The sequence below is a fragment of the Babylonia areolata genome, chromosome 23, assembly GCF_041734735.1.
Source record: "Babylonia areolata isolate BAREFJ2019XMU chromosome 23, ASM4173473v1, whole genome shotgun sequence".
NCBI lineage: Eukaryota > Metazoa > Mollusca > Gastropoda > Neogastropoda > Buccinidae > Babylonia > Babylonia areolata.
This window is the reverse complement of record NC_134898.1, coordinates 42,813,297-42,829,548: the sequence shown is the minus strand read 5'-3', so window position 1 is coordinate 42,829,548 and position 16,252 is coordinate 42,813,297. Positions and strand designations below refer to the sequence as shown.

The following is a 16,252-nucleotide window of genomic DNA, read 5'->3' as shown; positions in this document are numbered from 1 at the left end:
CACACATACACACACACATTCACACACACACACACACACACAAAACAACAACAAAACTGATCAATAAATGAAGGATATCTGGCAGGAGAGTCTTTCATGGCTGTCAGAAAGTTGTCCTGCTGTGCCCCTGTAACACACACACACCACACACAAACTGACTTCGATTCACATCACTTCATTTTTCACTTCTTTTTTTTTTTCAGTTGGATATACAATTTTCATGTAGATTTGTTTCATCACTCAGTCGCATATGTGTGTGTGTGTGTGTGTAAGAGAACATGGGTGGGCGTGAGCATGGGTGGGTACAAATGTGTGTGCCTTATGTACAAGTGTGTGTGCGTTCATACAAGTGTGTATGCCTGTCCACTAGTCACGGGTTGTATGCTTAGTTTCACTGAATAGTACAGCGAAAGACCTCATATGTTCACAATCACTTGAACAGAGTCAGTTGTTCGTGTGTGTGTGAGTTTGTTTTTTTTTCTTTCGTTTTTCTTCTTCTTCTTTCTTTGTTTTGTTTTTGCTTTTGTCCTGAAAATAGGAAAAACAAATAAAACTGCACGCAGGAAAAAAATACAAAAAAAAAAAAGGTTGGCGCTGTAGCATAGCGACACGCTCTCCCTGGGGAGAGCAGCCCAAATTTCACACAGAGAAATCTGTTGTGATAAAAAAAGAAATACAAATACAAATACAAAGCAGGAAACAATGTCATTTAATTTTCCTCATGATCAGCTCAGCTGCTGATAACACAACAAAACAGACACGTGTTAGCCATTCAAAATAACTAACAAAACAGATGGAGACAGCAAACAACACTAATCCATTCATGCCTCGTGTCTTAACATGTTCAAATGAAACTTACATGAAACTAATGATTGCCTGCATGCCTATTTTGCATGTCCAAAAAATCTTCCTGTGCACAAAGGACAGAGCTATCTGAGCAGAGTGATGTCAGGACACACACACACACACACTGATGTACATAATTTTTACACAGACACACACACACTCTGTGTGTGTGTGTGTGTGTGTGTGTGTGTGTGTGTGTGCGCACATATGGAAATGTCTGGAAAACAAACATGTGCAGACTGTATGGAAAGACAATAAAGACACTGACTTTCTCTTTGGGTGACTGTGCATAATAACAGTTGGGAGGCATCATGACAGAACTGGTTAGGCGTTGGTCCCATGAGCTGTTCTCTTTTTCTTTGATAATACAACTGATATGTATAAGTGATATAAGTCTGTAAGCACAGAGAGATTCGCAACATCATGTGTGCATATCTACCAATGATAAAAAAAACAAAAAAGAGAAGGCCCATTCTCTTAACACATTACAACAGTTCATAGCCTTTCAGTCTGGAGCTTCTGTGATTCACTTGCATCCCAAAGGTTGTGAGTCAAACTCACCGACCTGCAAGTTCTGTAAACTGCAAAGTTCTGTTAAAGTCATTGTAAAACTCAACACCAGAGCCAGTTTTGATGAAGACAAATCCTCATTAACATGATCCTGTCTCATCTTTTCAAAACACACACACACACACACACACACACACACAAAACAAGAACAAAAAACCATGCTTTAACTTTACACCCAATACCCTCCTGCTCCCAGCCTGTGTCCAAAGATCAATGCAAACTCATCAATAATAACTGAGAGCTCTGCAGCATTTCTGCTCACACTCCCAGCCTCTGTCCCAAGAACAATTCGGGCTGACAAGCTCATAACGCTGCAACTGTTCTGCATTGTCGGTCAACCCATACAAACAAAATGATTCAAATGAAGTGTTACAATATGGATCCTTGATAAAAGCTTTGGTTTCTTTGACTTGTTTTGTTTTATCTTTGGATATTTGATTGAGTCTACAACAAAGATTTCATTCAAGATCAAATCCTATTCCTGCTTTGAAGAAAAATTGGAACATTAAGAATTAGAAATAATTCAATATTAATCCTGTGTAGTTGTGTGTTTTTTTGTGATTTTTTTATGCGGAGTGGGTGATGACTGAATGTCATTTTAATACCCTCTATGCATATCTAATTTTTCTACTTAAAGCCAATAATGAGTCTTGAGGTCTTTTTCACATCTGAGCTTTCAGTGCCACAAAAAAGTACACTGGAAAGCACGGTTGCCCCCCTGGGTAAAGGAGTTTGGAAGGTTTGAAACGACTGAAACAATCTATGATGGTTTGAAAAACATACTTTTCTGAGGAAATGATCCAATCATTCAAAGTCTTACTTTCTTTTCACCAGTTGACCATGACAAAAGTAAACCCATCCCCCCACCCCCCAAAAAAGTCATCCTTAAAAAAACAACAACAAACAAATAAATAAAAAGTCACAAAATAGTAAACCCACTACGACAGAACCCAAGTGTGCGTTGTCTTCGAATCATGTCATTATAGCACGCGAATTCAATCTGCCTTTGTCTCTTGAATTTACTTTCGCAGCCTCAACTCACGCGGTGTGGTTTTGCACTCCTTAAGTGCTGTTCGTTTATTTTGACTGAGTGAGGGCTGTAGGCCCAAGTCCTCAAAACAAATTTCTTACACTTGCTCATATGCAGAACCCCCAGTGATACCCCTAATCTAGCTGGTAGACAGGCACTAGCACTTCAGCTCAGCCACAGACTTGAGAAGAAGCAAGAGGTGGGGGATCGGGTGGGTGGGGTGTGGGTGCAGGGGGGAGGGGGGGGGTGTCTGACTGTTGTGGCAGGATGATGTTAGGTGCAACATTGATTCAATCTGGCCAGGACCACCCTCTCTCCCTGTGCAGTCTCTATAGGCCAGCCTCCAGGTCACTTGCTGATCAATACTCCATCCCTTCTATTCTTTCTTTCTTCTATCACCCTGTGTTGAGGGAGGTGGGTGATATGATGAGATTTGGGGCCATAGGGGTGAAGCTGCTGTCCCCTAGATGAAGAGATCCAAGGTACTGGCAGTAGTAGTGGTGGTGGTGGTGTGTGTGTATGTGTGGTGTGGTGTGGAATAGTGTGGTGTGGTGGTGGTGGTTGTGTGAGTGTGTGTGTGTGTGTGTGTGTGTGGTCTCAGACAAAGACATGGGTCAAACCTTTTAATGAACACACTACTAAAGGCTACCTTTGACAAGCCTAACTAAAATGGGTCAAACCTTTCACTGAACATACTACTAAAGGTGAACAGAACTTAAGACAAGCGTGACTGAAAAAGGTCAAACCTTTCACTGAACACACTACTAAAGGCTAACTTTGACAAGCCTGGCTGAAATGGGTCAAAGTCAAACCTTTCACTGAACACACTACTAAAGGCTACCTTAGACAAGCCTGACTGAAAATGGTCAAAGTTTGCTAACTTAGACAAGCCTGGCTGAAATGGGTCAAACCTTTCACTGAAAACACTACTAAAGGCTACCTTAAGACAAGCCTGACTGACATGGGTCAAACCTTTCACTGAACACACTACTAAAGGCTACCACAGACAAGCCTGACTGAAATAGGCCAAACCTTTCATTGAACACACTACTACAGGCTACCTTAAGACAAGCCTGACTGACATGGGTCAAACCTATCACTGAACACACTACTAAAGGCTACGACAGACAAGCCTGACTGAAATAGGCCAAACCTTTCATTGAACACACTAATACAGGCTACCTTAGACAAGCCTGACTGAAATGGGTCAAACCTTTCACTGAACACACAACTAAAGGCTACCTTAACCCTTTGAGCCCTGAGTCCCTGAGCAATTTTAACCCTTCTGCCTGAGCTCCTGAGCCAAAATTTGCAAATAACTGGTATTAAACCCTTTGAGCCCTGACCACCGCTTTACCGGTGGCAGAGAGAAAAATGACATAATCATGATAATGCCCGGCCACCGGTTGAGCAGTGCGTAAACACTTGAAGCATGCATAGTCTCAACCTGGCCCGTCAGGGCAGAAATCAGGGGACAAAACGTGCGAGAAAACAACTGTACACAACGCAGCAAGTAATTGATATGCTTGATGATTTATTGGAAGTAGAGTATGACAATGATTACTCTGATAGTGAGGTGGAATTCGAATCGGATGATTTTGCTACAGATAGTGATGTTGAAAATGAATCTGAGCATGCAGAATCAGTTGATCAAAGGAGGCGTGTCAGGTTGAGACTCTGCACGCTTCATGGTAGAAATCCATCTTTTTTATCCAAAGCACATGCACAAAACACAGTGAGGGGGCGCGGCGATGTTGGTACTGTGTTCGCTGGCGTCGGAATATTACGGTTTTTCTGATTGGCTCTTCAATATAAATCAACAAATAGCAAAACACGACACAAGTGTTTGCGCACCACTCAACCGGTGGCCAGCATTATGACACCCCTCCCCACCACCAGTAAACCGGTGGTCAGGGCTCAAAGGGTTAAGACAAGCCTGACCGACATGGGTCAAACCTTTCACTGAACACACTACTAAAGACTAGTTTAGACAAACCTGGCTAAAATGGGTCAAACCTTTCACTGAACACACTACTAAAGGCTACCTTAAGACAAACCTGACCGACATGGGTCAAACCTATCACCGAACACACTAGTGACTAAAGGCTACCTTAGACGAGCCTGGCGGTCAAACTTTTCTGTCACTCTGGTTCCCAGAGATGGCAGATATATATATATATATATATATATATATATATATATATATATAATCTTAAAAAAAAATTTTTTAAAGCAAAAAAAAAAAAAAGCAAATAAACCTTATGTATGCAGTGTGTGGAGCTTGGCAAGGATCCATAAACTGACAGAACCCTGGGTATTGCTGATATTGTCAGATAATGTCAGCTTCTCTCCAGTCAGTTTCCGTGGCTTTGGAAACACGCATGCATACATGTAAGCATGCTAATACTGCATGCACACAGACACAAGCACACATAAATGCTGTTTGACACACACACTTTCTGGAAAACCTACCCCCTCCCCCAAAAATAAAATCAATATAAACAAGAAAAGAGGGTTGGTTCTCAAAGCCTTATCAGAGTGTTAGGTTTATGCGAAGGTCAGGCAGGCATCTGCTTCTCTTTTTCATATTTTTCATTTTGTTTTGTTCAACAGCAGATGTGGTGTAGCAATGGATCTCTTCGTACACTCTGAAACCTCCTCAAAACTGAAACTGAAACTAATATAATTCACCCCATGAAATCTTCCCTCTAATGTGCACAGGCATCACAGTGTCATATAATCTTTCAGTTTGAGAATGACAGTGTGCCATAAAAAAACAACAACAACACTCCATCAGCTGACAAGGTCCTGGGTGTGTGCTGCTATCTTCTGCTTGTGTGTGCTGTGTAAGCCAGCCAGCCAGACTGACACGGGGAACTTTGTCCCTCCATGCCTGCTGTCTGCTTTGGAAAGATTCCTCTTATCTGTATGCCTCTGGAGTGTACAGGTGTGTGTGTGTGTGTGTGTGTGTGTGTGTGTGCGTGTTGTGTGTCTGTGTGTGTTGTGTGTGTGCGTGTGTGTGTGCGTGTGTGTATGTTGTGTGAGTGTGTATGTGTGTGTGTTGTGTCTGTCTGTCTGTGTGAGCACACGTGTATCCATAATTATGCTAATGCAACATGTGTGCACTGGTCTGAGCATGTATGGGTGCAACAAACATGTATACATGTACTATATATATATATATACATACATACACTGACAACAACAACAACAAAAAACCCACTGTGACTGTGTGAGTGCCGCCACAGTAAGAATATGTGATGTGAATAATCATGAAGCCAGTAAACATTTTGCTGCACTTCTACTTCCAGCCAATCCTGATGGACAAACACTAAAAAAGTCACCTAATTACCTTGTTTGTATTGTACTGTCAATGACTGATAGACAGCCTGTGGTTTATCAAATGATGAAATACGCTTTCTTCCTGAGGTCAGACAAAAGCATGTTGTTGCGTTATCATATATATATATATATGCGAACATTTCACAATTCTGCAGTATCAAAGTTCATACATATATATGTGTGGACAGGAATTCATGTACTGACATCATCACAGATATATGTGAACAGGAATTCATTTCATTTAAAGTCCAGCTGATTAGGAAAGATAATGGGAAAAAAATAATAACTTTTAAAAAGAACATAAGCAACAAACTGTGCACCTCAAACTGCAGAACAAGTTTAGAAACAAGAATGGAAACAATGAGCCACAATCAGTTTTCAATCTTTTCATAAAAATGTGGCAATGACTTCTTTTATCATGGTAGACAGAAAAAAAGGAGACAAGAGAGCAAACATCTTTCTGAAATGAAACGTCAGATTCATCAAATTCCCATATTTGATTGCATGTGTACATTGTACTCTATTACTGAATTTCAGATATACTTTACACCTGCTCCTAATTTTTCAGATATTTTGATTGGAAAAACAAATAAAACTGCACGCAGGAAAAAATACAAAAATGGGTGGCGCTCTCAGTGTAGCGGCATGCTCTCCCTGGGGAGAGCAGCCCAAATTTCACTCAGAGAAATCTGTTGTGACAAAAAAGGGAAATACAACAAACACAATAATTTTTTTCCTTCTTTTTTCAAATATCTGTAGCAGTATTATAGAATGCGCCAAGATCTGACACTAAATACCTGTATCAATGTCATGTACTGTAATTTGTATAATTAAGCTTAAAGATCTGACATACTGAAGTCCTAACTTCTTCAGAAATGCCAAACAATGAAAGTCCGGTTGATTAAACATTCTACAATGACACTGTGTCTTAAATGTCAGTGACAATTTAGTATTACTATTGGTAGTCTCTATTGTAAAGCTCTGGAACAGATAGTATTGAGCATTTGCAAACGTAGGTCTTGATTCACTAAAACTTGCAAACTCTGCTAACATTTACAAATCTTCTTTAAACTATAAGTACAAGTTCAATACATACATTTGTGATGCCGGTTTTCAAGTGGGAGACATTGGAGTTGGAATACTTCTGAGGAAAACTGGTTAAATTACAGGTAAGGTTTCGATTTCAGTCACTTCAACATCAGAGCTGATATTCAGTTTTATTACTATCCTCAAGGGCAGAAAACAGGGATAGGTTTCTTCCCCGGCCTCCCTTCAACTCTTCCATTGAAAAAATTCTGCAGTCAACTTCATCATCCATTTCTAGTCCATAAATGGCAGATGTCTGTGCAATGAACAAAGGGCAATTGTGTATTTTGTGTAATCAAAATGCATCATCATATGCTCGAAACTCTCTCAGCATTTGCATGCTATGTCTGACTCAACCACCCTTCAACATGCAGCAAGTAAATATTTCTTCTTATTGATCACTGAAGGGCTCCTGGCCTGCAGGATAAACTCCTTAAGTGTCAAAGTATGTGTTAATTATGTACATACATTTAGTGATGTCACTGGTGGCATCATCAATATACGAGAAGTAACCATGAAAGGCTGAAAAATCACACAATTTTTTGTATCTAGAGTAGTAATCTGTACATCTCGGACTGATCTCCAGACCATTTTTCAAAAGTTTTTGGCTGATTGTTCTGGATACTGATTTAGGACTTGAAACACCACTTTCTAGTACTGTTTTCACAGTCACTTTAGAAGAATAGACCGAAATGTCTGTATTGCCAAGTTTTGAGTCGACAGCACACTCTCACACAAGGACAACCAGACAAAACTTGATAACAAAGGCTCACTTTGTTTACGCACACAGGCCTGAAAGGTTCAGAAACAAGCAAACAAACACAATATAGCTACTTACTCATCCTGGTTCAGATGAAAAATGTGGCACAGATAATAGCATTAATATACTGACCTTAAAAGTATTTCAACCAACACCATTTTTGCATCTCATATCAATTACACAGTACATAACACTCTTAATTTGTGCTTATACCTACCCAGGCGGGATTGTGCAGGTAATCTGAAAACACGACAAATACTGCTTTATTTGTTCCAAAACAGTCACCATAAGGGTAACAGAACTGGTTACACACTGCACATGATCCACTGTTCACCAGTGGTTATAGTTTGAGGGGCCCCTGTTTGGGCATGGTTGTATGTCAAAAGTGCTTTGATCTTTCTTCACTCCACCCAGGTGTAAATGGGTACCTGACTTCCCTTGGGGAAGGTCAAAGTGATGGAAGGACAGGATCAAGCCCCGCCTTCCTATGATATATGCTGAGCCCTAGACACAATAGATGAGAAAATCACTATCCTGATGGCTATAAAAGGCTATGGGACCTTTAGCCTTCAAAAAAAAAAAAAAAATAAAAAAAAGAAAAAAAGATGCAAACGAAACTAAATTACAGCCAGAACGATGCTCAATTACAGCCAAACTTCAAACAATGCTCCATTATAACCAATTTTCAAACAATTCATATCACAGTCAAATTTCAAATAATGCTCTTTTACAGCAGAACTTCAAATAATGCTCCATTATAGCTAAACTTCAAACAACCCTCCATTACAGCCAAACTTTAAACAACCCTCCATTACAAACTTCAGACAATACTCCATTACAGAACTTCAAACAATGCTCCATCACAGCCAAACTTCAAACAATGCTCCATTACAGCCAAACTTCAAACAATGCTCAATTATAGCCAAACATCAAACAATACTCCATTGCAACCAAACTTCAAACAATGCTCCATATCACAGCCAAACTTTAAACGAAACTCCATTACTGCCGAACTTACAAGAACTCTCCATTACTGCCAAACTACAAGCAACCTTCTATTACAGCCTAACTTAACCCTCAAAGTGCTGGATATAATAAAACATACTTCCAGAAATCATGCTTAAAACAAAGGGATAGTTTGCCTCCGCTACCTGTGCTCTGATTTGGGGCATTTGTATGCTTATCAGTAAGAATAAATAGGTAAACCTATACATTTTTGGAAAGTAGAGTGAATGAAGAATCAGATAAAAGTAAGAAAAAGGCTGTACCTTGTAAGTAGTTGGAGATATTCCACAGGATATAAACAACAAATTTTGCAAACTTGTTTTCCAAAAACGTCAACCACAATGTTTATAGGTATTTTCACATCTTTTATAGAGTCAAAATATCAAAATTGGCATTAAACTGTGCAGAAAATGTTCTGGCTGCAGAATCATGAAATGAATATAACTGAAACAATGAAATTATAAGCACTGTATTATTTGTTTGAGACACACCCACCGACGCCACGCACGCGCACATCTACAATACTTTATGCAATCACAGGCAAAAACAGAAATAAATGTTTTCTTTTAGCTCATGTTGCTTTCAAAAGCAGCAAGAATGCTTTAAATCAAAATAATTTCCAGTTTTCTAGCTTGATTTGGTCAAGAAATCACAATAGACCCATGCCTAACCCACTTTACCACCCCTCCCCACCCCCATCACCCACCCCCCAGTTTTTGTGGCTGGAGACACAAAACTGAATGAACAACAAGCAAGCCAGCATGCCCAAGTGTCAAAATAACAAAGCCGTTTTCACCAGAATCCCTGTCAGCAAATGAATCATCACTAGTGACAAGGTCACACATTTCCTGAGCTTTGTCAACTTCAGTGTCACTCATTGTTTACAAAAAATACGAAGATCTGGACTTATAAACTCGGCCAAAGTTTGTGCAAACACAAGCAGGGAGGCAGTAACACCAGAACGAGGCAGTTTTACGAAGGCTGCCGAGCATAGCCGTACGATGTCGGACCTTATGTAAACAGAGCCACGATCGTGGCCCATCGCACTTTACCGGGAAAGCCACGATCGTGGCTCATCGCGCTCTCCGGGTTAAAGAACACTCCATTGCAGACAAACTTAAAAGAACTCTCCATTACAACCAAACTACAAATAACCTTACATTACAGCCAAACTTAAGAACCCCCATTACAACCAAACATCAGGCAACACTTCATTACAGCCAAACTTCAAACCACCCTCCATTACAGCTAAATTTCAAACAACCCTCCATTACAAACTTCAAACAACCCTCCATTACAGCAAAACGTTAAACATTACAGCCACTCTTCAAACATCACTCCAGCTAAACTTCAAACAGTACAGCCAAACTTCACATCAATCCATTACAGTCAAACTTCAAACGACACTTCATTACAACCCAACTTCAAAGTAAGCTCCCTTTGACTAGAGCTAAATTTCAATCCCTTCCACTAGAGCTAAATTTCAACATAAAGGTCCACTCAGCCAGACTCCAAAATAGTGTTCCTACAATTACTGGTATTCTACTGTTATCTGATGAAGGGCAAATATGACTGGGGAAGCTTTTGGATCCACTTGTCTTCTTTGTACCTTGTTTACCTGTATGCAAACTGAGTGACAGGAAGCACTTAAAAGAAAAAAAAAGGTGATGGTCTCAAGCAATGTACTCTTAATCTATCCTAAAAGAGTTGGTCTTTTGTTTAACCCTTTTGCTGCCAGGAAAATAAGATTTAAGTGAAATCTGTTTGCCAGGGTTTTCTTCACAAAAAACTGGTATGTATTTAAAAAAAATTGTGCTCTTTGTTATTGGAGAAAGACCCATAAAAGTACATATTTCTGAAAGGTAAATGAATAAAGAATACAAAACACATGAAGTTTTCCCATTTTATATATTTTCAGTGACATGCTGTTGTTTTGAAATCAGTGTTTTGTTTTTTGTCACATTTTAAACTTGTTGATTACAAACATTAGTCAGGTAATTTGCACAAAAATATTTTTTTCTGGACAAATGGATATCTGCAAACACAAAATCATACTAGAACAACCAAAAAAAAAAAAAAAAAAAAAAAAAAGAGATAGATACACAATGCATTGTGACTTCTCCAAGTGGTTGGAAAAAGTCATTTGGAAAGCGGGTGGGGTGGTGGGTATAAGACAAGACACCTTTAGCGACATGCACAATAGAAAACTGACTGACAGACTAATAACAATTTTGACCGACGAAAGACACCCACTACATGATGACATTAATAGCAGAAGGTCAGACATAAGTGGTAGGTTTAGAGCTCCACGCGCAAGAACATCTCGATACATTAATTCATTTATTCCTACAGCCATTCGCGCACACAATCAAAACATCCAATACACTAAGTGAACCCTCCCACCCCCCAAGCCCCCTCGCCACAGCAACACCTGAACTTCACCAGCAGACGAGTGTATGGGAACAGACATTATGCATGCATGTGGGACTGAGCGGGTGAGCACGGGCAAGCATTTCTGTGTGTGTGTGTGATCGGAAGTGATTTTTAAATATTTTCTTATTTTACTTGGATTTCATGTATCTTAATGTTAATGTTCTAATTTTATTGGTGTGACGTATGTTATGTGCATGCATACATTGTGTGTGTGTGTGTGTGTGTGTGTGTGTGTGTGTGTGTGTGTGTGTGTGTGTGTGTGCATTTTACTTATATATACGATTTATTCCCTTGATGTTTTTATTTATGTATTGTTGCACAATACCTTATGGTCTTAACGTACGTGTGTGTGTGTGTGTGTGTGTGTGTGTGTGGGTGCGTGTGTGCGTGCGTGCATGCGCGCATGTCATTTTTAGTAATCTATACCCTTTTTTTGTTGGATGTTTTCATTTGTTAATACTGTTGTGCAATACCCTATTGTCTTAACATGAGTATGTGTGTGGGGGGGTTAGTATATCGTCAGCTATTGGGAATTCTTATTTGACTTGTTTTAATCTCTTCTTATGTTGCACATGATTTTATGCCAGTGTTTACAATGAGCCTGTGATTGCACAACTTAATTTCCATGTGGATTAATAAAGTGTTTTTGATTGATTTGATCTGATTGATTGATTTGAATATGGATTTGAGGCCACGCCCCCTCAGTCTCCAACCCCCCTCCTCTTCACCCCTCTCACACAGTCACTTGATCCAGTTCTCATCAGACCACATTGGCTGAGTGTCAAAGATATCACTCACACTGTGTCCTGCTAATAATTCGGTCATGTTCTGTCGTCTGCTAACATCTGTACAGCCGGCATCACTCACTGATAGTCGCATCTTGGCCACTCTCTCGATTGCTCCCTTTATTTTCTATCAAATCATCCTATAAATGTTCATCACTGTCTTCTCCTTTGAATTTACGCTTCAATTCTTTCTGAGCATCAGCTAAAGAAAGAAATCTTGGTTGATTTAGTTTGTCACGGTCGCATGTCTCGAGCACGACGTCAGTCTGACATTTTGTTGAGTGAGCGAGGAGAGTCAGGCAAACACTGGGACAGTGACCCAACCAAAACGTTCAAATAAAGGACTGCTTCATGATGTAGATGGGGTTTTTAGCTATGAATAGAATCTAGAAAGATTCCCCAGGCTAAAGCTACCACTATTTTTGTCAACGAAGTGAATGCAAACCAGGGAAAAGTCAGAATATTTCGATGACGAGTCATCTCGTCATTGTGGCAGCGAAGCATAAATGCTTGCCATGGTGGGTTATCTTGTCATATAGGCAGTCTAGGGGTTAAGTCAGCATCACTAACTGACACTCGTATCTTGGCAAGTCTCTTTATTGCTCCCTTTATTTTCTATCAAATCGTCCTACAAAAGTTCATCACTGTCTTCTCCTTTGAATTAATACTTCAATTCTTTCTGAGCATCAGCTAAAGAAAGCAATCTTGGCTGATTTCGTGCAACCATGATCACGTGTCTTGAGCACAGGGTCTGACACTTTGTTGAGCAAGCGAGGAGAGGAGCTAGGCAAACACTGTGGCAGTAATCCAACCAAAATGTTCAAATAAAGGACTGCCTCATGACATAGATGGGGTTTCTAGCTATGAATAGAATCTAGAAAGATTCCCCAAGCTAAAGCTACCAATATTTTTGTCAACAAACTCAATCCAAACCAGGAAAAAGTCAGAATATTTTGATAAGTTATCTCGTCATTGTGGCAGCAAAGCGTACATGCTTGCACTGACAAGTTTTCTCATCATATAGGCAGCCTAGGGGTTAATATTGCACTTTTAACTTCTTCCTTTCAGAACAAAGACTCATCCAGCCAAACTTCAAAACCAAACCCAAGTCAGCCTGTTATCATAACAATTGCCTCTTTCAGTCCGATTTCACAGTCAGCAACACTGCAAACCCATAGTGCAAAAAACCCAACAAAACCCAACAAAACAAAACACCACCGCAACCACAGATGTTGTCGAGTTGTGAACAGAAATGCTGACAGCCAAGTGGTGGAACATGACAGCTGGCACAGTGACAAGCAAGGGCAATTCTTTTTTGTTTTCCTCTTCTTATCGAGAGCATTCCAGGCATGAAAAAAATGAAAACATTTTTTTCTTCTAATCACATTATGGCCTCATCGCCCAAGTGCACTCATTTTCTCAACTGGCCTCCTCTTATAACATTGAATACCTCTTTATTTTATTGATCCTGTAGGCAATAAGATGCAAGAGGAGGGGGGTTGGATGAGAACCTAGCAATGCCTCTCAGACAAAAGAAAAAAAAAGCTACAAAAACACAAAGACAGAAAAAATATGTGAGCCCACCCATTTTGGAAGTCTCCATTAACATTACATTTTTATCAATCCTGTTGACAAATACATGCGTAGACATGTCATACATTTTGGCACCCACTTTAGCCTTTCCTCCATATGCGAACTGGTGCATTGCTGGGTATTCTAATGTTACAATAAGCCACAAAATGCTGTAAATTGTGGATCTTTCATGAGGGTGCTTTCATCTTCTGCATTCACATAAAGTTCATGAACTTATTGTAATAGATCTGCACTTGCGTTAACCTGGGAGACCAGAAAAGTAAGTGGTTTATTTAAAGTAATGCCTAGTTTCAACTAACCGGGTGGAGACAAGATTCAACACTTCGATCTTCCACATGAAATTTTGGGCCAGAAAATTTTGGCTAGCTGGCCCATTGTATAAATACTTAAATTTTTACTTCTATACTTGAGAGGGTTTTACTCAAGCATCTTCATACTGTAAGGTAATTACCAACAAACGTTTGAAAATGTAAGAATTAAGCAAAATTCTGTAGAGTACGATTTGAACTTTAACAAACTATCTAGTAAAACACACTGCTATTGTATAAGAGTAAGACTAACTCAAACCCCAACACCGTCAACAAAAGAACAGCTCAACCCACTTCAAACACAAGCATGCAAACAACTACAAAACAGTGAATACCAACACAATAATTAAAAAACAAAAAAACAAAATAAAGACAACAAACAATCGAAACAAAACCTAGAAAAAACCCCACCTTATTCTTCAGAGTACAGTATATCAAATTTTGCCAGTCATGGACAATTTAGTGTGACAACATTTGCTCTGTTGTAGTGTATGTCAAGGAATGTAGATTCTACAGACTGTTTCCTATCCAGGAGGAATGGCAGGAAACGAAACAGAAATTTCAGAACAAGCCAAACTCCTCTGAGACAGACTATCAAAATGATCAGCAGCCTACCCCGGTGGCCACAGTAGATCTCTCTGCAGCGCATCATAACTTTTATACACATATATTTTAAAACAGATGATTTAGGTAGAGAGTGAAGTTTGATCAATAACAAAACACAATAAAAGAAAACCCAGAAAACAATATATATAATGGTCAATGAAACTCACACGCATAAACTTCTATTACAGCCAATAAACTGCATCTGATTTCTGAAAAAGACATCTGAATGAAGTAAAGTACTTGAATAAAAAGGTACTTACTCAGAATGAGGTTTGTGAGAACGCAGGCGAAAATATATATACAATGCACCGACAGTGACAGGATAAATAAGTAAAAGTATCTGTAGTTTCTCTTGCCCACACAATTTCCAACCCAGGGACAATGATGATCGAACCTCTCTGCAAAAGAGAAGAAATGACAGACCATCAAAATATGCCTGCTAAAAAAACAAAAAACCAACCTTTTTCATGCGCCCATTCACAATCATGAGTATATATACGTGACAGAACATTAAACATCAGACACACACACCCACACATCTGCACTCTACATATATTTTCAAACATGCATGAAACAAACTGAAGAATTTATCTCTTTTTACCTTCAAATAACATCAATCTTTTTCTGTGTAGTGAAATGCCTCTCGGATAGGCTTTCTCAGCTCATAAAACATACACATGTATGAAGATGATGACAATAAAGTTACAGAAACAGAACAGGATTTGAACCATGTGATCAAAGGGCTGTTCTCTTCATTTAAAAAAAAAAAAAAAAAATCCCAACACCAACCAGGCTTGAGAGATACAGAGCTGATACGAAAGTTTGAGCAACTCATACAGTAAACATAACATACAGACATGAAAATAATGACACCTGACTGTGTGGTCCCAATCTTTTCATTTAAACCTACAGCACATGTAAGTGTGGTTAGGGAGAACGAAGAGTTCTAGAAGAAGTGTTAACGTTGATAAGGTCAGAAAGATAGGTACGCCAAGTGGAATGGAAATCACAGAAGCAGAGAAAAGCGACTATGTATGAATTTAAAACTTGCCTCAAACATTAGATATATACAAAAAATTCCAAATGCAACAAGCGAACTGACCCAAGACACTTACCGACACAATTGTCGCAAAGACTGCAATGTGAGGCTCTGGGTGGGCGAAACAGTTTGCAGGTAAAACAGTATTTCAGTTTGACCACTTGTCCTTTGATCACCACTTCTTTCGTGCGTGGAGGGGGTCTATAGGTTCCAGGTGAACCAGCGTTGGGCACCTCTGAAACCCCCACCAAAACTGTAAGTAACTATCTCCATGTTTTATTACTGAGAAAATTACATGCTTTAATTATGATTTATTCTTACCTCTTTTTTTTTTCTTTTTAAAATAGTTTATTCAAAATATTAGTCTAATGTCAGTGTCTGTCAAATGAAAAGAATGTTCAAAAGATCACAGGTAAGAAATGTGTATGTGTGTGTGGTGTGTGTGTGTGTGTGTGTGTGTGTGTGTGTGTGTGTGTGTGTGTGTGTGTGTGAGTGTACGATGATTTATTAACATTTTTATACTGCCAGAGCCTAAAATTAAAGCTATTTAGGCAGTAAATGTGCGAGTACATGTGTATATAAATATGCTTATATTCATAAATGTGGTGTGTGTGTGTGTGTGTGTGTGTGTGTGTGTGTGTGTGTGTGTGCATACTTTATGTGCACGTATCTAATGTGAGGAAGATAAAGAAGTTTGTCACAATATCAAAGACAGTCATGATTGAAAATGAAATGAAATCTTTTTTTTTACAATTTTAGTACAGATGTGCACACTTGACAAGACTTAACAAAATGTTAAGTCATCCAAGATATGCTTCTAGTTCTAATAATAAAAATGTGTTACTCACT

The 16,252-nt window shown here is 39.2% G+C and overlaps 1 protein-coding gene across 7 annotated transcripts in view; it reads right to left on the bottom strand.

Annotated features, from left to right (window-relative positions):
• Positions 1–16,252, bottom strand: part of LOC143298345 (palmitoyltransferase ZDHHC18-B-like) — an 84,413-nt gene that overhangs the window by 40,730 nt on the left and 27,431 nt on the right. For all 7 annotated transcript variants that reach the window (XM_076611218.1, XM_076611222.1, XM_076611219.1 and 4 more), the window contains exons 4-6: positions 15,480–15,638; positions 14,625–14,762; positions 79–127 (exon numbers count right to left, since the gene is read on the bottom strand). In XM_076611218.1, the coding sequence (XP_076467333.1) occupies positions 79–127; positions 14,625–14,762; positions 15,480–15,638 (346 nt within the window). The remainder of the gene's footprint in view (positions 1–78; positions 128–14,624; positions 14,763–15,479; positions 15,639–16,252) is intronic.